Source organism: Pelodiscus sinensis, chromosome 7 (assembly GCF_052426305.1).
Source record: "Pelodiscus sinensis isolate ZL-2025 chromosome 7, ASM5242630v1, whole genome shotgun sequence".
Classification (NCBI taxonomy): domain Eukaryota; kingdom Metazoa; phylum Chordata; order Testudines; family Trionychidae; genus Pelodiscus; species Pelodiscus sinensis.
Window position 1 is genome coordinate 10532764 of NC_143058.1, and position 25404 is coordinate 10558167.

A 25404-nucleotide genomic window follows, 5' to 3' on the forward strand; every position below is an offset into this window, starting at 1 on the left:
AGCAATGAATTACCTTCAGATTTCGTGCAGAGCCAGTCTAATAACTGGAACAGGGGGCCTTTGAAATAGCTTGCTCTGTGTAGCATATGCATTGGCTGTGAAGGCTCTAAAACACTGCAGATTTACAAACTTGAGCTGGTGTCAGATGTTCCCTGCATGTATTTCCAAGGGTGTGAAGCAAATAATTTAACTGGAGCCTCTTTATGCCAAAGCAAAACTTACCTCAGTTTTTCCTTTACTCTGACAGGACCTCCTGGTGTCTTCATCTGAGCCCCATTCTGTTGCCTGGGAAACCAAAACGTACAAGTCACATGATAATAGTGTGAACTATTGCTTCTTGGCTAACCCACATCTGGAGACTCAAAGAAACAAGAGCAAGCATCTCAAGTCAATTTATGCAGTGCAATTTACAGCAGGCATCGGGATAGTAAACACAATGTCATATACATCATTCTTGTTGTGCTCACAGTGCAAACAAATGATAAATAGATGAACCGTCCAGAGGGTGAGGCAACTAACATGTTAACAGAGAACAGCTTTTAATTTGCATGTAAATACAACATCTGATTATAATTCAAGTGGAAGGGTGCAATGCATAAGCCCCATACTCCAGGACTTTGCCCTTTTTAAAGGTGCAGGACAGTGTGAAAGCACCAGCTTTGAGCACCAGTGTGGAACAAACAAAATTCTTTACAGCAAAATCAGAGGTATTCAACAATAGTTTTGCACAAATTTTTAGCGTTCTTAAAAGCAACCCAGAGATAATCACCCTATTACTGACACATTGTGTTAGTCACACTGCAAAATCAGTTGGATAAGATGAGAAATGGAGGTTCACAGGAACACCTTTGTGAGGAGTATGGGGGACCAGACCTCAAAGTGATGTACATTACAGCTAAAGAAATGTGGAATGTTTGGTTACATCCTGACCTGATGTAAAATGGCTATGGTCACGGTTTAAAGTTAGCCAGAGCTGTCCAGAGCAGAGCATCGATGAATATTTTTCAACCCAGGATTGAAGTCCTGGGTGTGTATGAAGCATGGGCTCTCTGGGAAATGCTATAAGACCATGGTGTCCAGCACACTAGCCACTAACCACACATGGCTATTTGGCTGGTTGTGTGTGGCTAGTTCGCTATAGCAGTAGCCACTTTAGTGGCTAGTGCTTTGGAGCTGGTTGGACACCATGGCTATAGGACAACTTAAGCCCTGGCTATGCTGCATTGCCAACAGTGGAGCGATGCTGATTTGCACCATCTGAGGACCTGACCCATCATGAATGCTTTGATAAAAGAGAGCCAGATCCCAGAAATCCTACATCAGATACAGGGCAACTTCCAGCTTAAATAAAAAACCAGCAATACATCCAGGCTTTTACCCCCTTCTCAGTTTTCCCCCTTTTAAGCACTTTAAAAAAATAATAATAAATTAAAGCAAAATACCACAGAACACAATAAAACCCTAGCAAAAAATAAGAACGGGGTTTGTAAAAAAATTTTGAAAATGCATCATGGAAACCAAGAGGTCCAGAAGAGGTTGGAAGAGCTAACTCAGACCACACAGGTGAGGCAGAAGTGGAGATGCAGATCAGCTGTCAAGAGCAAACAGGATAAATCCCATTTTTATCAAAAGTGGGGTACAGAGGAATGTGCAGCGGGGGGCAGGAGTAAGAGGGACAAGCAATGGCGCCAGTCCCATGCTGGGGGGAGACTGAGCACAGGCAGAGGACAGGTAGGTTCAAGTAAATGACACACCAACCCCAGTCCCATATTCTGTGCTCTTTTCCCTTTAGGAAATATGGTCACCCTACTCCTAAGCCATGTTTTTGGTGCTGGGTTCTTTTGTGGACAACCTTGTACTCCCACATCCCCTGATGAGGCTGCTGCTAACACAAGCCCTTGCTGATAAAGAACGAATTATAGGAACATGTTGCCAGTGACTGCACCATTCATTAATTCAAGTTTCATTAGAGTCAAGAGGATAATGAAGCACTAAAGGCACATTTTATTAGAGCAGAATACAAACCTCGGGTGAGCTCTAAGGCCCAGGCTTGAAGGCTGAGTGACTCCAATGACCCCCATGACTCAAAGAGAACATTTAAAGACCAGCAAAGGGGGGACCTGGAACATCTCATCCCTTATAAAAATATAGCTGCAAAACCAAAACGCTAATTTATATTTAAAAAAACAGTAGTTGTAAATCATATGCCGGGGACTGTCCCAAAGCCAACTGAGGCCTGGCCATTCATTTCAATGGGCTTTCTCGGGATCCACAAAAGGGCAGGCTTTTGAGCTCAAACTTTTCATCATCTCACCTGGCCTTTCAGATTCCATCTGCTCTGTTTAAATCCCTCTGACAGCCAGTCTCTCCACCAGGTGCCCCCATTTTCAGCTCCACAACCACTCCAGAGTTGTTGTTTTTTTTCTTTCATTTCTGCGCTTGCCCCTATCGAAGCCTCCCTGAAAACTAACAGCGCTCCCTTCTACTTTCCTTCCAAGCATCTCCTTCCCAGAAGTGCCTTATGAAACCTTCCTCCTCCCCATTCAACACTTCTGCTTCAGCCAACTTTATCTCCCAGTACCTTTCAGAATCTCTTCAGTCAATCTTTCCAAGGAGACATATGTATTCTGAGGCACACTGAGCACATGTCTGGCTGAGTCTTTCTGTGTATTTCTCATGGGTGCTGATACTTACATAACCAGCACAGTACCAAACTCGGGAGAGGGGGGGACAGTCAGGCACCCTTGCACTCATTTCACTACCTGATCACAAGGCAGGTGTCCCGCCCAGTCATCACACCTTTTCTTAGCCTTAAGTAAACAAAACAAAAAAACAAAAAAAAAAGGTATTTCTGTTTGATTCTCAAAGCTGTCTCTGCACATTTAGCTGCACTGCAAAGTAACTAAGTAACAGGCTACTACCCACCAGGCTGGAGATCATCTTGAATCCTTCACTCATTTTCTCAGCTGTCTCAGCCATTTAAGTTTCACCAGAATATATGGGGCTATTTCTGTACCTCCCGACATACATGTCAATCAGGAAAAGAACGGCAGATGCCTATGGAATGAGATGGTGAGACACCAAGAAAACAAAGCCTGGGTGGCTGGATGACGGAAGATGGTAGGAGCATGCAGAACAGGAAAACAGAGATTGTGAAGGTTCTTCCAGTTGCTCTCCCCATCTTCCACGTGCTTCTGTGAGCCAGCAATATTGAGCAGTTTGAGTGTAGATTTATGGGAGGCACCAGTACCCCCCTCCTGGAGCATTCCACCTCCTCTCAGACCTCCTACTTGGAAGGCTTCCAGCCACCTCACCCTTCCCTCTTCCTATTTCCAAACATGTATGGGATTTCTTATTGTCAATGTTTCTGGAAACTTTGGGGCCCTCATATGAACCCATGCGATCCATGTGCAGCATGAAGCAAGCTCAGATTCTTGTACTATAAGAATCTGAATAACTAACCCAAGCATACTACCACGACATAAAATGATGGGCACAAAAACATGCACAGAATGGCCCACCCATCTGTGCAGGCTGGCACTAAAAATGCTGGTAACAGTATTGGAGGATGGATGATGCCATTTAATGTGCTCTTCATTCATAAAATTGACAGGTGCATCTGCTTCCCCTCTCGTCCACCTCTGTTATTTGTTACTTTCAACACACAATTCTTCTCCAAAAAACCTTCTGCTGAAACTTTGTGGAGCCACGTAAGGGAGAAGAATGAATTATCTGAGCTGAAGAGATCACGTTTACATCATCTCAGATACATGATGCAACAGTGGCTGAAAAACATCCTAAGTACCACACAAATAGGGCACAGATGCAAATCTCACCTTTTGTTAAGGTTCACAGATATTCGGATTTAGAGTTTGATTGTGTTCTTTTTAACAAGTTGTGGAGGGCAGTTGTAAAGTTTTCATCCAGTTCAAAACATATTTATGCTGACAAATTATTGCATCTGAAAACTCTATCCTATCTTGTGCTTTCAAACTCTCTCTCACTCAGGGCACACTTCCCAGTTACTCAATTACCAACAGGTGCCACAGCGAGTCTCCTCCCCTATGTCACTACAAAATCCTAGGGATCTATGTCATTCATGGATGTCTTCAGACTCTGATGCAACTCTCTCACTAACTATGGTGGGCTGGATTTGTCTTTCGCCCAGTAACACTGATTTGCAATCTATAATTAATTTGAGACTGCATTTTAATGTAGTAGATTAAGCTCACAATAATCCTTCTATTATACTTGGAATACAAAGATACATTTTTGTCCAGAATGAAGGTATCATTTCAAAAATGGAAAGCAAAGACTATAAAAAATAAGTTACACTGCATATGTATTTGGTAAATGAAACCCATTTTTAATTTCTAAAGTAGCTCATTACAAACCCACCCATCTGTTACCATCCTCACTTTCATTAAATACACGTTCCATCCAAGCTGCTGACAGCCTTTTGTGCCGTCAAAATAGATAGGCTTAGAATCATGCTGTTCGCTTCTCTTTTCATTAAGATCTTTTGTTTTTACATTTGACGTTATTTATATCTGAAGGTGGTTGGAATGCACATATTGCAAACACAGGGTCTAGTTCTGTAAGGTGCCAAGCACCTCCTTGAAGAGCTTCAGCGCCCTCAACTCCTACAGATGTCTATGGGAATAGAAGGAGCTGAGAATGTTGCCAGATCAGGTCTACAGGGACTGCTAATGGCATGGCCTCAGCTCTCCCATCAATGTACAGGGATACACAGAAGAGGCTTCTTCCATCTGCCCAGGATAGTACCCTGCGCGGAGACAGCCAATAATCCTACAGGGCTGGTATTTTCAGTTAAAATACTCTTCCGACAAGAAACACACTTGTTTCCAATACTCCTTATTCCAGCACAAACCTCTGGGTTTCTTGTCATTTATATTAGTAAACCTCTGTGTTGAATGAATGTGGGGAAAGCTCTCAAGTGGTCCTGACAGCAGTAAGCTAGAGGGTGTTCAATACTTCACGGGCACAATTAAGCAAAGCATTTAAGTATCAACTTAACTTTAAGCATGTTTAAATCCACCTCTGTTCAGCAAAGCATTTCAACATGCGCTTAAGTCTGTTGACTTCAACAGAACGAAGTCACTTGTTTGAGTGCCTGGCTACACAAGGATGGGCTTTCGCATGTGCCTAATATTCATCACATGCTTAAGTTCTTTGCTGCATTGGGGTCATGATCAAGCCCTTTAGGCAAAATGTTACTCACAAAAGCCAGCATATTTCTGCTACAAACTGCCACCATAAACCTCTTCATCCATTTAATGACAGTCAGGAAAATGTCAGTTCCATAAACTGAAACATACAGATTATTGTTGATGCAGACAAACTACTTTATAAGGCCATTTCTATGTTCACAACTATTTGGCAATCTCCACAAAGTCCACACCATCAGTGGCAATGTTTACCTACTCTTTATGGGAAAATCCCATAGAGTTTATAAGGAAATGATAACTTTTCTATAAGCATTACACATTATTGAATTTAAAAGAAACCATTTCTGCTAGATGATTCTATAGTTTGGACGAAGAAAACTCTTAAGAACAGATCTCGTTTCACTCTATATAAAGTGTTCTAAAAAAACCTATTCCATTTCTACATAGATTCACTGATTTCACCCTCACTAAATTCTACAGAACTTACCATAAAGGCTTTGGTTTTTGCCTCCTAAGTACCAGGGACATTTCCATTTTCTATAAACAATAATTTATCGAAATCTAACTTTATATAGAACTGAAGCTCAGTGCTCTAAAAGACACTTGTGAAATTCCACAGCAGTTAAATTTATTAAAACTGTGATACACACAGCTGATAATGAGATAAATGATAGAGTTTAAAGAGAACACAATGTCAGTAAACAGACACGCTACGTATTGCACCGGGCAAATTACAGAACACTGCTGCAGATTGACACCTATGAGACATGGTCATAAAATTTATCAAATTAGTTTATGATGGGAGCAGAAGTGGGGAGAGGAGAATTTAACTGCAGCTTATCAGATTACTGATTTCCCTTCGATGATCTCTAAATCCTTAGGATGCGATAAAGTGCAAGTTGCACGTTTCGTTTTCAACCCAAAGCAACCGCACTGCAAATCAGCACAAGCCAGGAGGACAAACTGGCTCTACCTTAAGTGGTGCAGAAGTTGAACTTTATAATTTAACATTTAGGAGACAGGAGGGATACATGCTGGAAAAAAAAAATCAAACAGGCCCAACTCATAATTTTCCTGTATTCGCAAGTAATATACTTTTCACAAGTGCAAATCGGTGTATAGGACTATGGGTTATAGTATATCAAGCCCACTGATTACAACTAAAAATGACCTGTTTTAACAGTGTGCCAGATTCTGCTCTGACACTAATCTTAGACTTCGGTAACTCCTTATTTACACCAGTGTAAGATCAGAATCTGACATCAAAGGAAGGCATACACCAGCCAAAGGATGAAAGTTCTCATTTAGGGCTTGCTCTGGGTCTGTAGATGTAGTGAGGCTGAACAACTTAGCTCATAAAGAGTTTTATCAAAGTCCTTGTACACTGAGAAATGGTTAGCCCCAGGTTAGCTGCTGTACAAAAGTTGTACAAATCAGCTACATCTGTTCATCCTAAATAAGCCAACAGGGGCAAAGCAAGACTGATCAGACCCTCAAATTAACTCTTTCCTCCTCTCCAGGGCTATTTCTACACTGGCAGATTGTTGTGCCAGAAGTATGCAAATGAGGCTAAGCGTGGAATATTGCCGAGCCTTATTTGCATACCTAATGAGACACCATTTTTGCGGAAAAGGCTCTTGCACTAGAAGGAGCTGTCTACACTGCCTCTTCTTGCGTAAGAAAAACCCTCTTGTGCAATGCCATTATTCCTGAAAATAATCAGTGTAGCGGCATTGTGCAATATGAGGGATAAGGGATCTTTCGGAAAAGGCTTTATTTTCCGAAAGGTCCGCGTCTAGACTGGCACTTTTTTCCGGCTAAGCTCCGAGCCGGGAAAAAGTGGCAGCCATTTTTATGCTAATGAAGCGGGGGGGGATTTAAATCCCCGCTTCATTTGCAATTGCGATATGTCTAATTTGCATCCCTTTTACGGAAAAGGGATGCAGTCTAGACACAGCCATGGTGAGAGACAAACCTCTGATACAAAGTGCTTCAGATCTAAATAGGCAAATGGTGAGAGGAAACACAGAGGCCCAGGGGCACAGCTAAGGACAGAGCCAGCTGCCTTGATTCCCAGTGCGCTGCCAGGTCCACAAAACCACACTATCTCCCCAGTTTATTTTTGTATAGCATTCTTCAGAAGAGTAACATCACAAAACGCTTCTCAACCGCCGGGTCAACGCTATCTGGAATGAAGAAGCAGCACTGGGATGGGAGGTAAGAACATGTTACACAAACACCTCTCCTGCATCATCTCTGCTGAGTGGCTCCCGCAAAAAAGACTGGATACAGGATGCACTGGTTCTATTCTTAGTTTGCTGCGTAATCTTAGGCAAGTCAATCACCTCTGGCTTTGTTTGCCCCTGTGAAACTGGCATTACAGTTCTGGAGCAATAAACTTTCATTTGCCCTGCAGGGGATTCCATTGAATAACTCCAGGTTCCTGTAAATCAGACACTCCTCCTTCCTGTACTGTTGGGTAGGAATTTACAGCTTCAGACTCTACATTTGCTTATCTCAAAGGGGTATTGTGTGAGGCTTAATAGACCACAGTTTCTAAAGCACTCTACAATGAAAAGCACTGTACAAGTATTACAAAGTATTATTATTAAAGATTATTGTCTAAAGCTTTACTAAAGAGCATTTGATACCAAGTACACATTTATTTCCAGCCCTCTAGAACTAAAATGGTATAAAACTAGATTAAAAATGTTTTAGTAAAGTAAGTGATAAAGATAATCACAGCCGGGGTTACAAACGCATTCTCTATTTCAGCTCTTTGTTGTTTTTAAGGTGATAGACACAAAGAATTTTAAAAAATGAAATAAAAATCACAGTTTATAATAAACTGACCAATTCATCCTTAAAGAGACACAATTAACTTTAAATCTGTAACAAACACATTTCTTTACTAATTGGTCAAATCTTGCCCTCAGTAATTTGGTGTACATGCAATCTAACCAAACTGAGAGCTGAATTTGAGCCCTTAAACTTAGATGGTTGAAACTGGAAGTATTTTTCACTTTCCAATTAATTGTTCGCTAATTATGTTTTTATTTTCTTGCCCTGCACAAAAGAACAGTCAATAGCATTCATATCATTTTGTTTCTAAATCACTGCTCAACACTGCAATATTTGGTTGCAAATGCTGCAGGAGAACAGTTTTGTATAAAAACAATGGCATCGATTGGCAGTTAGAATAAGTATTTCTATTGGTTGTAAAGCTTCTGAGGGGTAGCCAAGTTAGTCTGTAACAGGAAAAACTTAAAAAAAACAACCAATGGTCTGGTAGCACTTTAAAGACTAACAAAAACAGGTAGCTGGTATCATGAGCTTTTGTGGGCAAAACCCACTTCTTCAGATGACCGGAGCGTTGGAAGTCCAGATTCAAGAATAAATAAGGGAAGGAGAGAGGGGCGGGAGAAAGGAAAAAAATCGAAGGGGAGGATGAAAAAAAGACAGAGAGTAGATAAGCTTCAGAGGGATAGCCGAGTGAGTCTGTTATCCCTCTGAAGCTTATCTACTCACTATCTTTTTTTCCCCTCCCCTTCAATTTTTTTCCCTTATCTCCTTGCCCCCCCTTCCCTTATTTATTCTTGGATCTGGACTTCCAACACTCCCGTCATCTGAAGAAGTGGGCTTTGCCCACGAAAGCTCATGATACCATCTACCTGTTTTGTTGTTAGTCTTTAAAGTGCTACTAAATTATTTGTTGTTTTTTATTGGTTGCAAGTTGGTAAAAGTACATTTTTACAAAGTCAAAAGTTTGGTCCAAATGCATGTTGATGGTATTCCTTCCCTAAGAGTTAAAGCTGTGTGGGAAACAATTTTCCTGATCTGTCAAAATTTTCAAGGCTTCAAAAATTTTCTTGATCTATATCAGGGCCAATATATATATATCTCCTAAGAGACTGCCTTAACCACCTGACTACTAGCTATTCTGGGGTGGATTAAATATTCCTTGGGAAAGAGATTCAAATTGGGTCTCTCACATCCCAAGTGAAGGCTCTCACTACTGGACCATTGAAAGTTTCACTTTTACTTGGTCTCTCTGACCCCACGACTATATAAGGATTTATACAAAAAGGGATAGCCGAAATAAGAGAGACTGAGGGAACCCCATCCCAGAACATCCATTGGCCTGGCAGATATGCTATTTTGTTACAGTATTGCCTGTGATTGAGAGACTAAAAGCATACAGGAGCCATGACAAGATAATTAGCAAAGTGGGCAGTTAACCTCTATAATAAAATTGGTCTCCTGTCATATCCAATATATTTTGTAAATTATAGCAACAAACATTGGCAAAGGGAGAGGCAATTATGAAAACACAAGATTATATGATAAATCAATAAAATGATTATATAAAGGAGGTTAAAATGTACTCAGACAAAAAAAAGAAAGATGCCTCTTTAATATGTTACACATAAGTCAATCGTATGCTATAGCTGAACACTCGTTTATTTTAGGATGGTTTTAATCAATCATTAGAGACACCTGATATTTTTGTAGCACATAATACACTTTCTTCATACCATCAGCTCTGTTTGTTTTCCAAAGGCCAGTTTCTACATTTCCTTTCTCACAGATATAATACATCTGAGGAAGTTGGTTTTACCCACGAAAGCTTATGCCCAAATAAATCTGTTAGTTTTTAAAATGCCACAGGCTCCTCATTGCTTTTGCAGGTATAGTTAGGTATTCTTTAGGGTTGAGTCTACCACAGCAATACCTGCATTTTAGCAGCATAGAGCAATTCCCCTTTCCAAGTTAATGTATCCCCAAAAGATGTCCATCTCCACCTTTTTTGGTTCTTTAGTAGAGCCACCATTCAGAAATAAATGCCTCCCTCCCATTCGTGGGCTCCCCTGACGGATGTGACAGGACTCCTAAATAGCTTCCCTTTAGTGTTCTGCATAATGATCTCTGCAGTAGAAGGTTCAAAACCCCTTCAAATGGACCGACCCATATTCAGTACAAAATCAATTTACCATGGCTGCAGTCCCCTTTGTTTTTCTGCATCAAGCAAGGAGATTTTATTCACCTTCATTTTTCTGCTCCGGGTTTCCTCTCCATTGTGCTTGCCTTTGAAGCGTACTGCTGGGTAGAGATGTTAAGACGTCTCTGCCACTATACAAGCTGGGTTTTTTCTTCCTGCTACCCAGATAGCCCAGGTGGATACAGCACAGTTAACTGATAGACTTTGTGCAGCCAATTTAAATGGCTTTCATGTCCAGCTATGAAAGGGGTTCTTCCTCAATGCTTCAAATAAAAAAATGTAATCAAAGTATATGAGAAATCACCACCCATTATTAGCTTCCTAGACACGGAAGTGGGGAGCCATGTATTCCATATTCCACTTTGGGTTGTAGCAAGGAATAATCCCTTTAAGCCTTTGTTTGTTTTGGGAAATAACAGAATTAAGCTTGGGGAAACTGCCCAGCGAGAACACAATTCTCTCAACAATTAGGATGAGATTAATGAATCAAAATCAGAGCATTCGGCCATTTTAAAGAGACTAATGAAGAACTCAAGATGACATTTTCACTGTTCTGTGTTCTTTGTTTTTCTTCAGGGAAATCACATTTATTGCATCAATGGGGCCTAATACTCTCTCAGATGACAAATACCACAATATAGTCTCATTAAAATCGTATAAGAAGTACAACATGGGCTTAGTCCTGTCCCAGCTCTTAAAAAAAGAAGAAGAAGAAAAAGAAGGCGGCAATTAAACAAATACAGGCAGTCCCCGGGTTACGTGGATCCGACTTACGTCGGATCCCTACTTAAGAACAGGGTGAGGGAACCCCGAATTAGCTGCACCCCCTCCCCAGCAGACCTCCGAGACGCGCCGGGCTCCCGCCTCCAGCATCCTCCGCGGCGAGAAAAGCCGCTCCGCATCTCCCTGGTCTGCTGGGGGCGCTCCCCAGCAGACCAGGGAGACGCGGAGCAAAGCCGTGGAGGACGTGGGTGGCGGGACTGCTGAGACGCGCTGCGGTCCCGCCACCCCCGTCCTCCGTGGCGAGAAAAGCCTGGTCTGCTAGGGGGGAGGGCGCAGCTAGTGCGCCCCCCCCCTCCCGCCAGCAGACCAGGCTTTTCTCACCGCTGGTCAGTTTCAGCAGCGGCTGAATCAGGATGCCTGGGGTAGAGCAGCTGGGGGGCTGCCGGGTTGGTCCCACAGTGCCGAGGTGCGGCTCTGTGGGGACCTACCCGGCAGCGCCCCAGCTGCTCTGTCCCAGGCGTCCTGATTCAGCCGCTGTTGAAACTGATCAGCGGCTGATTCCAGGAAGCCCGGGGCAGAGCAGCTCTGCCTCCGGCTTCCTGTAGTCAGCCGCTGGTCAGTTTCAGCAGGAATTAGATATAACTTCAGGAGGAAAGGCAAGAATGGCACAACCCCCACAAGTACAAGTCTGCCCTCACTTCCAACCCAGTAAATTCACTTTGCTGAGATCAAAGTTTTGCCCTCTTTTAAAATATGTAAGGTTGGGGGAAAGGATTCAAACAGACGTCCTTAGAGACCATTATTATTATGATATGTAATTATGGTCATGCCTAGATCATGTACTGTACAAATGCAGAGCAAAAAGTCCCCAAGTGCTTCCAATCTAAGGAGAAAGTGGGAGACAACAAGTAGATTCAGCAAAGAGACAGCAGAGCACAAGATAACAACGAGATGATTGTGATCAGTGTAATAACTGGAGATCACTTATTCAAGTTTCTGTTTTGTCACAGAGCACATGGAACCCAAGCAGAAGCAATACAAGCTTCCCTAATGGTTCACAGACAACATGCTTCAATCCTGACTTAGAAGGACCACCCAGGGCAGCTGAAAGCAGTTCGTTGCTGGGGCCCATTCAATCGATGCCCTCCCAAATGGAAGTTGGATTGGTGGGTTTGGGGATGATGAACACAAGTCCACCAGAAAGCAGATTTAAATCACCCCTCGTTTCCCTTAAGTAACAAACACTAGCAATCAGTGGGGCATGACTTTCAGTTGCTGCCAATAAGGGATGGATTTAAATCAGCTGAACTAGTGATGTAGGGTTCATAAGGCATTACCAACCCCTGGAGCAATCCAGTCCCCCTCAGTATCTTTTTAATTTCACTGTCGATGCAGTTGTGCTACAGATCTACACTCTTGCAGCACCTTCCTCAGATCACCCAGCATCCAACTGCAGCTTCCTGCCTGCCCTACCTCAAGTCCAACTTCTCCCTCTGAAACTAACCTCCCACGCCTCTGTGTTTCATTAACACCAGGCCATCCAGGGTGTAGCCGCACCGGAACACTTTGCTAACAGGAGACAGCAGAACAAAATGTGCTAACTTCCCCAGGTCATGCTCCCATGTCCTATTCCAAACCCTGAAATCAATCTTCTGGAAAAAAAACCAAAAAACTGTAGATCCAGTCCTCCATGCTCCCTCCAAAAAGACTTATTTGCCTGTTTTCTCCTAGAGCCCTGCTCCATAAGATGCATCACCGCATGCAGTTACTTCCTTAATGGACACAAAAACATTATTAGGTCTAGTATGACCTTGCCTGAACTTCTCAGATGAAGATATAAAACTAGGGCTTGCTGCTTCATCACACCGACCAGCTGGCTGCTAGTTTGCTCAGTGTAGGGGGAAAAAAAGCATTGGATCTGAGTGAGGGAATCTGACACTTCTCCAAGAGAAACACTGGGAGCCAGCTTTGAGAGCAAATGATGGGATTTGTAGAAAGAGACCTTTAGGGAGGCTATAGAAAGCCCAGCATTTACTACTACAAGACAGAGACAGGCAAAAGTTTAATCAAAACAAGATTACCGCCTAAGGCTCCCATCCCACACTGCCAAAAATTCTGATGCCTCCCTCAAAATCCCATTTCACAATTCTTGCAGCAATAAAATCTTATCTGCCCCTCCACTGCAAGTAAGCCTCCTCCCCAAACTTCACTTAGCAGTTGCTCTATCTCCTTGCGAGAGTCTGTTGAAACAGACGCCTTCAGACTCCCTGCTTGGTCTGTCACAGTTTGCCTTGCTTCTGTCGCTTCCTCTCCAACACCAGACGTCAGCACCTGATGCTCCAGTGGTCTCTGCCAAGCTCTGTTCCAACAAGGAATGTATTTGCTCTTTCTACTGTAAAGAGGACTCTGTTCCTATATTTTTTATTCCTTGCCATCTCATCTCCTATTGTGCTTTTCACTTTCTGTTCTCTTTCTGTTCTCATCCCGCTATTTATCTTCCTTTTTTTCCACTCTTGAGTCCAACCCCTAGTTTCTCTCTGGCACCCGTCCCTCTCCCCTACCTACTGCTCAAAAACAATTAATTAAACCTATATTCAAGGTCAAACACTCTAATAACAAATATCAAGAGTATGTCCTTTAGGATGTAGCCTGATTCTCCATTGGTCTTAATATACCACATTGTTCCATCTCTCTCCTTTTGGGCCTGTGGAATGAAAAGTTCAATAGATACTACAAGCAAAGTACATCAGAATTGCTATTATTAATTAACATTTATATTGCAGAGGGTGACTAATTCAAGGGCCCATGGTGCTAGGCACTGCACAAGTATCTAAGAAACAACAACCCCTGTCACAAAGAGCTCACAGTCTGGAAGATTAGACACACACACAGATGAAAAGCTTGGCGGGGTGGGGGGTGGGGGCCGAGGAGTGAAAGATACCCACAGTAATTGGAGGTGTACAGCTCTTAGCCAATCAGGATCGTCAATCACAAGTTATTTCTTAGGAACACCTACAGCTTGCACACAGAGCTGCAGAGCCGGTGTGCATTTGAATCTTTTGGACTCGAACAAGACCTGTTGTCCTAAAACGGCTTTTTAAAATGCTAGCCCAGAACACCTCCTGGGGTTCAACTGGTGGCATGAACTCAAAGTTGTGGAGAAACCAGACCTAAACCGTCTTCAGACTCCTAAAGCAAGGCCTGAAAATAATCCCTGAACTGAGGGTGTCGTCCCTCTGAACGCCCTAATGATGGCATCTTCTCCCAATCAAGGCAGCTGTAAGTTAGAGCTAATCATGTTGGGGCTTGATCACTTTTTTCTCCTCTTCATACCTGGCTTATATGATGTGAGGGCTTTTTTGAGAGGGAGGAGTACTGAGCACAGAGAGCCCTTCCAACCAAAAGCTTTGTCATGTTATAAAAAATTTCAAGGTAGCGCTTCTCTAGCGTGCTGGGGTACAATCAATATTCCACACGTGTTATGGATTGGACCCCTCACTCCCAGGGGTTGCAGGCATAAGAGTATAATGGGTGGGAGTCAGGCACTGCCTTCCCAAACCGCCAACTTGGCCTCACCCAGACTCTGCCCCCAGAACACCTGTTGTAAGCATACTGGGGGCAGAGTGTGGCTGGCCCCAAGAAACTACCCTCTCCATGCTTGGGCTGCTTGGCTCCCCCCGTCCCACCTTCACCCACTGCCCATGCTCACTCCCCAGACTCTGGATGTGCCAGCAGAGCTATTCAGTCTGTGTCGCCTGATTTAGCGACTCTGCTGTACGGCTTCAGGCTGCGCTAATCCCATGGCAATTACTCATGCAAAACTGTTACATATCAACTAAACTCTGACCAATCAAAAAAAATCAGGGCCATTTTATCCTTGGGCTCACATGAAACATATTTACTGTAAAATATTTTTTTTACAAGAGCTCAATAGTTCTTTATTTTATAGGAAATACACAAGGTTGATTTTTAGGCCCGTTTCACTGGCACACAAATCAATGACTGGTCTTCTTACATTCTCACTGTAGATTACCCCAGGGCTACCAGGGGCATGATAGCTCTTATGCGATCAGCCAGTGCAAGGTATGTGAGCCATGTTTGTCTTATTCAAAACATATTTTGAGTTTAAAATGCAGATATTAATCTGTAGGTTCAACTTTAGAGCCTACATTCTATCTAGAGTGTTCTACAGTAACTCGGCCAAACACTGCATTTTTAACTGTAGCACTTCAGTACCGAACATAATCCTGACTCCTTCATTAAAGGTCACACAAGGAATGCTAGCAGAAGGGGAGTAAGCATGAAATACTTTTCAGCACTGTCAAGGGATTTTCAGCTCATTTCTGGCCAGGTTATAGGCACAAACATTTCATCTGCTTTCACAGAGCTTCTCATTACTGAGTCAAAACAAACAAAAAAGCCCTAAGCAAACAAACAAACTTCTGCTACTAGGTCAATTTCAGCTGAAGGTTGATTCTTCTCTCAGTAACACCAACCTAAATAAGGAGTAAGTCCCTAAAGACAATAGACGGATGTTGGTGCGAAGCAAGAGAAGAATCGTATCACAAGTATACGGCCTTCTTCTGGGCACCTTGGAATCAGAACTGTGGGAAGAGAAAAATGAGCTAAATAAAGCCAAAATATACTCCACATCCTTTTGCAGCAGAAGGAAACAGAAGCCATGCTGATTGTAAGAAATGAGAGGTGCTTTTTTTGGTCGGTGCAAAGCATGTTTAATAGCCCTGCCTGTAACTTGCAAGTAATAAGAACATTAGTCTTCATTCCCCACATATAAAACGCCTGACAGGGTTTTATCAAATAAAAAGCCAATATGCCACACTTATCAGTAAGTGACTTCAACAGCTCTTAAATTCTCAGTTTTTGACTCCCACTCTATAATGTTTGCTGACAAAGCCCTGCTGGTAGTTATTTTACTGTTTACATTACAAGGTGAGGGGTGGAGAATGGCACCTGAAAAGTTAGGTGGGATGAGGTTGACAATCAACTACTGACAAACATCACAGAGGCTGCACTTTACACACATGGAAATAAAAGGCTAGGCCCCCAGCTGATGCAAATCAACACAGGTTTGTTGACTTCAGTGGCAGCTTCACTGATCTATGCCAGATGGAGGTCCAAACAGTGTCAGCGAGTGAACCCCCAAACTTTTTCTCACTGTACCCTAATAGCGGACAGGAGTGACCTGAGGCCGGATGCGGCAGCTGGCGCCCCAGGTGGAAGGCACAATTGGCGCCCCCGCCTGTACGGCTGTCAATGGCCGTGATGTAATCACGGGGCACCCGGGCGCCCCATGACATCATCATCAGGCGCCCCGGCGCGTCATCATCGGGCGCCCGGGCCAGCAGCGCCCTAGACAACTGCCTAGTTTGCCTAGGCTCATGGGCCGTCCCTGATAGTGGACCATGAGAACAGTAGCATGGTTTTCGATGGCTGCATTTACACTACTGCAGGGATCCACGCTCTGAGATCGATTCACTGGGGGTTGATTTAGGAGGTCTAGTTAAGACCTGCCAAATCAACCATGGATCACTCTCCGGTCAACCCTCTTACTCTATCCCGGATGAGAAGAGTAAGAAAACTCGATGGGAGAATCTCTCCCATCAATAGTCCTCTCCATGGTGTAGATCATATGATAACAACTTAAAATATGTTGACTCCAGCTATGTTATTCATGTAGCTAAAGTTGCTATCTTAAGTCAACTTTCTGCAGTGGCGTAAATGTAGTCAATGAGGTGTCACACAGTGGTAAGCAATATAGTCCCAATACAGCAAACATTTAAGTATGCGCTGAAGTCCATACAAATTCAGCAAACTATGTCAGCATATTGTTAACTTTAAGCAAGTGCCAGGGGGATTTGAGCATCTTTTTAAAGATAAGCACATGCTTAAATGCTTTGTGGAAGACACATGGGCACCTGAAGCAAGGCCGTACCTTCGTAGGGAGTGTTTGGAGGAAGGCATCCTTAAAAGGAACTGCAGGCTCCAGACACACACTTTGACATTTCTCAGAGTACAAAGGATATTTTCCCCTATGCCCCAGATTTCAAGACTCCAGAAAATCTGTCAGCCTTTTGCATAAAATTGAAATTCAATTTAAGTACAAACTGAATTTGTTCTACAGAGGAGTGTATTCAGATGGAGGGTTTGATTTGGGTCCAGACTCCAGATAAAATACAAAACTGTAACAAGAAGAATCAGGGTTCTCCTCAGTATGCAACCTGCTATAACTGAAGTCACATATGATCTTGATGAAAACCAGATTTGCTCAAAAGCAGGTCCAAGATACTAACAAGATTCTTTACATCTTCGGCACACAGTACATCCATCACAAAAGCCATTTATTATGGAATGGCATTAGAACTCTGGCCTGAGAATAAGGAATTTTAGGTGTAGCTAGGGTAGGTGATTTAAGAATAGATTTAGATGTTAATCCGCTAATAAAAAATGTATCATTCTGATAAAATACGTGACATTCATAACTAAACTATAATCCACATAATAAGGTTTGCTTCTGCTGTACTATAACGATTTGATTATGTGTAAAAAATAGCAGGTTGTACCTGAAAAATAAGAAATAAATGTTTTATCTAGGTATTTAAACCACATCACTCACAGTGGTATCAGAGTATCTGAAACAGACAAGCTCCATACAAAACGCAATTAACCCAACTTAAAAAATATTTTCTTCTAGAAAAAGTTAAAATTGTTATTGAAAATTTTGAAACATGAAAAAGGTTCAAACAAATCACTACTTATCCAGAATTCATCTGTACTTTGTGTTGAATGACGAACTGGGAACTTGGACCAGATTCCAAAGGCTTACTAAAATTTGTGGACTTTGGAGAAAACATGGACCTGCTTTTGTGCAAATCTGGTTTTAAATCAACATCATAGACAATTGTAGTGCCTTATGGTTTCAGCTATAGTAGGTTCAATACTGAGGAGAACCCTGATTTGGAAATATTTTTGCTAATAAACACAAATTAAAATAATAATAAATAATAATAATAATAATAATAGCAGCTGTGTCATAATAATAATAATAATAATAATAATAATAATAGTCTGTAACTTTAAATACAATGAGTAGTCCTATGGCACCTTACATTTGAATAAATATATAGGATCATGAGCTTTCGTCTACACAGCAGGGCTAAAGTTGAATTAAGCTATGCAACTTGAACTATGTCAATCAAGTTGAAATAGCTTATTTCAGCTTTTGGCGTTGTCTACACAGCAGGAAGTCAAAGGACGAACACTCTTCCTTCGACTTCCCTTACTCCTCGTAAAATGAAGGTTACAGGAGTCTGAGTAAGAAGTCCTTCAGCTCACCATTATTTCGAAATAATGGCTTGCTGTGTAGACATAACCTAAGATGCCACAGGACTACTCATTTTTAAAATAACAATGTTACTCTTATGTAGCCTTAATGGCACTGTAAAGAGGAGCATTATCGCAAGCCGGGAATAAACTGGATGTGACTTGTATCCCAGTGCAGCAGTCTGTCCGCTAAGCAAGCAACACTATCTCCCAAGTTGAATTTATGCTGAATTAATTTATTAATCATTTGCAAGTATCCTGCTAAGTATTGGTCATAACTTTTAACAAGAATGAAAAGGTGTACTGAAAACTGCATTAATCACTATTTATCATTTGTTATGCTTGTAAATCTTTATGTGACTGACCAGGGAAATACTGGATGTCAGATTCTGCCACTTCTACAGGCAGTCCCCGGGATACGTACAAGATAGGGACTGTAGGTTTGTTCTTAAGTTGAATCTGTATGTAAGTCGGAACTGGCGTCAGCCGCTGCTGAAACTGATCAGTTTCAACCGCGGCTGAATCTGGATGCCAGTTCCGACTTACATACAGATTCAACTTAAGTAACCCAGGCGTCCCCAAGTCAGCTGCTGCTGAAACTGATCAGCGGCTGATTCCAGGAAGCCTGGGGCAGAGCAACTCTGCCTCGGGCTTCCTGTAGTCAGCCGCTGGTCAGTTTCAGCAGCATCTGACTTGGGAACGCCTGGGGCAGAGTAGCTGGGGTGCTGCTGGGTTGCTCCAGTAGCGCGGCTCCTCGGCGCTACTGGAGCAACCCAGCAGCACCCCAGCTGCTCTGCCCCAGGCGTCCTGATTCAGCCGCTGCTGAAACTGACCAGCAGCGGCTGAATCAGGACGCCTGGGGCAGAGCAGCTGGGGTGCTGCCGGGTTGGTCTGGAGCGGCGCTGCGGGACCAACCCGGCAGCCCCCAGCTGCTCTACCCCAGGGGTAGGCAAGAAAAGCCTGGTCTGCTGGGGGGGGGAGCACTAGCTGCACCCCCCCCAGCAGACCAGGGAGACGGGGATGGCGGGACCGCCCAAGTCCTCCACGGCTTTGCTCCGTCTCCCTGGTCTGCTGACCTGGGAGACGCGGAGCAAAGCCGCAGAGCATGCGGGCAGAGGGACAGTCCAGGCGCGCCGCGGCTGTCCCACTGCTGGCGTGCTCCGAGGCTTTGCTCCCCATCTCCCTGGTCTGCTGGTCAGACCAGGGAGACGGGGAGCAAAGCCTTGGAGCACGCCCGCAGCAGGACAGCCCGGGCGCGCTTGGGCTGTCCCCCTGCGGGCGTGCTCCGCAGCTTTGCTCCTGTCCCCCTGGTCTGCTGGGGGGGGTCCAGCAAAGCCGCTGGACCCCCCCAGCAGACCAAGGACACCAGAGCAAAGCCGCCGCCTGGTGTCCCCCTGGTCTGCTGTGGGGGTCCAACGGCTTTGCTGGACCCCCCCAGCAGACCAGGGGGACAGGAGCAAAGCCGTTCAGGCGGCGGCTTTGCTCGGGTGTCCCTGGTCTGCTGGGGTGGGTCCAGCGGCTTTGCTGGACCCCTCCTCCCCAGCAGACGAGGGAGACCGGGAGAAGCTTTTCTCGCTCCGGAGGACACGGGTGGCGACCAGCCGCCCGTGAGCTCCGGGGCAAGAAAAGCCCCGTTCGTAAGTGCGGATCCGACATAAGTCGGATCCGCGTAAGTCGGGGACTGCCTGTACTTACACGGAGTAGTGCCTTACTATGTGGACTACTTGTAGAGGGAGGTACCAATCAACATATGCAAGGAAGATCAGGCTTTGAGCAATAGAAAAAAAAGAAAATGGGATGTGTTTAATTCTTGCTTTTGATTCAAGACCAGAAATACAAAACTTGTTCATTCTGTTGCAGTAAAAGATGTTCAGGACCGCTGGAGAGATTTTATTACCATTAACTGCAACCCGTGGATAGGCACTATTGATTTACCAGTGGTTTTGCCCTACAGTTAGTAATCCCTCCATGGAGAAGTGTCAGAAGGAGAGTGTGTATAGCAAGAGCAGTTCGGTTTAAGAAATGGATCTGGGAAGTGCAGCTGTTTCTGATTGTCAGATTAAGCGAGAAAAAGGGAAGCAGGGTAAAATGCCTTCTCTTGGTGGAAAAGAAGTGCAGTTTACCTTCGAAAGAATCATACAACAGCTTTTCTTCTCTACTTTAGCTTTGGAAATATCTGCTCCTTTACAGCTTGCACCAAATGCCACTGAAGTTCCATTGATTTCACTGAGGCCTTATGGTATCTGTATCAGAAAAGTTCTTAAACACATGATCAACAGGATGCAGGCACTGAAGTTAATGGGACAATTCACATGCTGAAAGTTAAGTACTTTCTGACAAGTAAAATTTTCAAAAGCATGTAAGTGATTTAGGAGCACACATCCCATTGGCTTTCACACAGGGTAACATGTTCAGAAGCACCTCACTACAGGCAGTCCCCGAGTTACGCGGATCTGACATGTCAGATCCGCACTTACGAACGGGGCTTTCTCGCCCCGGAGCTAGCAGGCAGCGGGACCGCCCAGAGCGCAGCGGTCCCGCCACCTCGACCTCCGGGGCGAGAAAAGCTGCTCCGGGTGCCCCTGGTCTCCTGGGGACCGTCTCCAGCAGACATGGGACACCCGGAGCAAAGCCGGGGAGGCGGAGGGGTCCCGCGCCTCTGAGGCTTTGCTGTGGCAAAGCCAGGGAGGCGCGGGACCCGCTGCCGCTGCGGCTTTGCTCCCGGTGCCTCTGGTCTGCTGGGGACCGTCTCCAGCAGACCAGGGACACCTGGAGCAAAGCCGGGGAAGCGGAGGGGTCCCATGCCTCTGAGGCTTTGCTCTGGCAAAGCCTCAGAGGCGCGGGACTCCGCCGCCGCTGCGGCTTTGCTCCCGGTGTCCCTGGTCTGCTGGGGGGGGGGGGGGGCGCAGCTAGTGTGCCCCCCCCCCAGCAGACCAGGCTTTTGTTGTGGACCCTGGGGTAGAGCAGCTGGGGTGCTGCCGGGTTGGTCCTGCAGGGACCTACCTGGCAGCCCAGCTGTTCTGTCCCAGGCTCGAGATTCAGCCGCTGTTGAAACTGATCAGTGGCTGATTCCAGGAAGCTGGGGGCAGAGCAACTCTGCCTCCGGCTTCCTGTACTCAGCCCCTGGTCAGTCTCAGCAGCAGCGGCTGAATCTGGAGCCAGTTCCGACTTACATACAAATTCAACTTAAGAACAAACCTATAGTCCCTATCTTGTACGTAACCCGGGGACTGCCTGTAGTTTGCTGAACTGGTATTGTATTTATGTTTGAGATGGACTGCATTAAGGCCTAGATTCTGATATCCTTATTCACATCAAGAAGTACCATACTGCACAGATATTCCAGTAAAGGCAGTGTTGTTACTAAGATGTTTTTTCCCCTCAAAGTGAGTAGGGATCTCCATTCTGCAAGCCTGGTCCATGTATTTAATTTGCCATTGATCACTAAATACCTTATGGCTCACCGTCCGATTTTTTTAATGGCACCCTTTTTGTAAAAGGAGTAAGTATTCTTGAAATATTTTAAAGTTTGCTTACATGAAAAAATGCCGCTGATACACATGATGAACTCATACCCTATAGTAATATGAGCGGAGCTGGGCAAAATGGTTTGGATGAATTGTTTATACTAGAATGGTCATTTGAGCAGGGATCTGAATTTGGGTCTCCCACCATCGTCTAGACCAGGGTCAACAACCTTTCAGAAGTGGCGGGCTAAGATTTAACTTTCCCCATCCCCCTCAGTGCAAACCCTTCTCACAAGCCCTTCTCCCTCCCATCCTGCCCCTGCATCCTCCTTCACCCTCTCAGGCCCCCACATCCCTGTGCCCCAGCGCACACACTGGCAGGGCAGCAGTGCTGGGACAGGGCGGGGAGGGGGGGAGTCACTTCCCTGGCTGGGGCCTCACCCCTTATCTGCAGGCTGCAGTTCCAGGGCTGCGGCAGGCAGAGCCCAGGGTTGCACAGCAGGATGCTGCGGAAGAGTCTCTCCGCCCACGGGGAGCCGCTGCAGCTTGGCCCAGACCCCAGCACTCCATGGAGGCTGCAGCAGCATGTGACTAGCTGGTGCCATCCCAGTCTGCAGAGCCCCGCCCTCTCCTGGAGCAGGAGGCAGAGCCTGTAGTAGGGAAGGGGAAGAAGAGTGTTAACCCCTTAGCTCCCTGCATGCCCCAGGGATGTGGAGCCCAGCACAGGGTCATGCTGCCTGCTCTGCTTTCCGGGTGCCCGGCCCCTATGCCATGCTGCAAAAAATCATCTTGCGTGCCACTTATGACATGTGTGCCACCCATTGCCGACGCCTGGTCTAGACTCTGGCCTGGTTGGTGACTACTGGTCTAGAGTCACATTTTCTTCTTTCCTCCACTCCGCCCCTCAATGACTATTCACGTATTTATACACAGTAAAACAGGAGACTGGGAGAGCCCTGCCCCAGAATCCCCCAAAGCCCAGTGATTAGGATGCTCTCTAGGGAGGTAGGAGACCCAAGTTCAAGCCCCCTAGTTCCCATCAGGCAGAGGGTGAACCAACCCAGGGTCTCCCTCATTGCAGGGGAGTGTCCTAACCATCAGTCTAGAAGTTATCAGGAGCAGCCTCACTTCCTTCCCTATTTTGTTAATCTAACCCCTTTAAAAATATCTAGCACGAAGAAGTGTCCGGTCAAACAAAGTTTCATTCAATGCAAAAAATCAACTTTCTAGATTCATTGAAAATTTCAGAAATTTTCCATTTCAGTTCAAGTCAAAACAATCCCACCTCCCCGAGCTGCCAGTGAATCAAAAAAACAGTTATTCATCCAGTTCTAGTTGTAAGTACTCTCAATGAAGTCAGCAGGAGCAGGGGTATTCAGCAACTCAGAGCCTAGTAGGAAATGCATGCCAAGCAGAGCGATTTTATATATGCTGGCAAATGTCCTTGTTTAGGCCTTTTAAGAGACCCAAATTAGCCTAGTGTATTTTTTTAAATACACCATGAAGATTTTGTTTTTAAACTGACACTTTCCACCTAATCTATTAATTGTGAAGTCTAGTATAAACAGTCCTCTGACTGGCCTCTCTGTGAAAGCTGGGGATTAGAGGGTAACCCTGTTACTGGCTCTTGCATAAATAGAACAGTGTGTGCTATATATGTACATCATTGCCAAGTTTTAAAAATGCCTAATATTTAGGAAACATAATGTATACATGAGAGCTGCTTTCAGAATGGAAAAGGAAAACGCATGGATTTAATTTTAAAGGGACATCAGCAGATTTAAAAAACTGTATGTTTTAAAGGCAAATTTCCTGAGTGTTGCAAGAATTTTAAAAAAAAAAAATCTACCAGATTTTCAACAGTGATTGATGTTTTAGGTACCTCCAACTTGAGGTACCATAAAGGAGCTGATTTTCAGGAAATCTTAAGAACCTGTCCTCTGGAAAGTCAGAAAACAAGGATATGAAACAAACTTTAAGTAGATGGGCAAGACATTTGTTATAGCTTGTTTTTGTAATTATAATTTCAAGATCCTAGCACCATATTTTACATATGGGGAGTAATCTTAGAATTACAGAATCATAGAGCTGGAAGAGACCTCAGGAGGTCATCAAATCCAGCCCCCGGCCCAAGGCAGGCCCAATCCGAACGTTCTATTTCACTTTAACATGGGTGGAATCACATGTCAGCTTAGCACAGTTTTGTTGTTGATCTGTGAGTTTATAAGCATTCATTGCAATGCTGTATGGAGTACAAAAATGGACAATCCCCACCCCTCCCCTGCCAGCAAATAAACTATTTTGAAAAATCATGTGGGAGAACCAAGTACAAATCCTTGCTCCTCTATCTATTTAGATTTCCAAAAAGGTTCCAAAAATGGAACAGCTTCAATAGAAGAGACAAAGACTCCTCTACGAAACCATCCATAGCTCAACAGTTAGAGTACTTCCCCCACAATGTAGGAGACCCAAGTTTAAATACCTGTTCCATATGCAGTGGAAGGGGGAATTGAAGCTTGGTTTCTTAAATACCAGGTGAGTGCCCTGAACACTGGACTATAGATGAGACGGAAAACAAAGGCAGTTAACACCATTACCTCTTCTGACTGTTTTATTTCCTCTGGGGCATCTTTTACCATAAAAGCAAACAGCACTGAGCAGTTTGTTTGGACCTAAAATAAAATTGTCGTCAGCTTTTTCTATTCACTGAAATTCTTCAGATTCTTTGCATTGAATTCAGGTTGAATTTTTTTAACCTATTTTTCAGAACCACCAGCAATCTGAAAATCCAGCTGTTCTCCCTGTGCTAGTAAACAACTGTTAGCAATGGCAGCCCAACCTGGATCCAGAAAAGATACAAAACCTTCGCTGCTGGAGCCGACTTTTGTGATGGACCAAAAATTAATGCTCCAGTACAAGCCTGGTCTCAGGGCCGCTGAAGTCAGAGGAACACTCTTGACTGAGCTGGTTTGGATCAGCACCTAAATGACGACAGTCCACAGTGACTCAGCAGCTAAGTGGAAAGAAGAAATCCAAAAGTTCCAGAACAGCACCAAGGTGGTTTACTTTGGCCGTGTGAAATGGTAACTACAAAATTCTCAAGGGCACAAGGATTTCCTCTGAATGGAAGCAATGAATAATGTAATGCACATCATAAGTGACTCTGTCACCCGTTTAACAGTAGGAAATGTTCATTTACTGATTGAAAAAAAGATGGGGCCGGGGGACGCATTAATCAAAGTTAGCCACTAAATCTTCATATTACAGGAGAGATATTAACGCATCCACATCGGAGGCCAGGTAACAGTGTCACTAGGATATTGCTCCAGTGTTGCTAGGCTCATTGGAAAAAAATATGATCAGCCTCCTTAATGGCAAAAACACTGACTGGATTGATTATTCTCTACGGGTGCAGTGTGATGGAAATTTCCACTCACCCTTTACCCACAGTCAGCTGTGGCCATAGGAGGTGGCAGGGAAGGCAGCTTTAAACTTGGGACTAGTGCTCAATTGGAGCCCCTCCACTAAAGCCTACCTAGAAGATGAGCTGAACCAAGGTCTTTCTGTATGTTTATGGGTCTGCCCCCTACTTAGCACACCGTTCCTCGTCTGTGGGCAAAGCTGCCCAGTTCTACCTCAGCAAAGCAGGGGTGGTGTGGAGACAGACACTATGTTGTCCCCATCT

The 25404-nt window shown here is 44.4% G+C and overlaps 1 protein-coding gene across 10 annotated transcripts in view; it reads right to left on the bottom strand.

The window, feature by feature from the left end:
• The window catches only part of SEMA5B (semaphorin 5B), a 381163-nt gene that overhangs the window by 111642 nt on the left and 244117 nt on the right, over nt 1-25404 (bottom strand). For all 10 annotated transcript variants that reach the window (XM_075933113.2, XM_075933119.2, XM_075933111.2 and 7 more), the window contains one exon: nt 223-285. In XM_075933113.2, coding sequence (XP_075789228.2) covers nt 223-285 — 63 coding nt within the window. The remainder of the gene's footprint in view (nt 1-222; nt 286-25404) is intronic.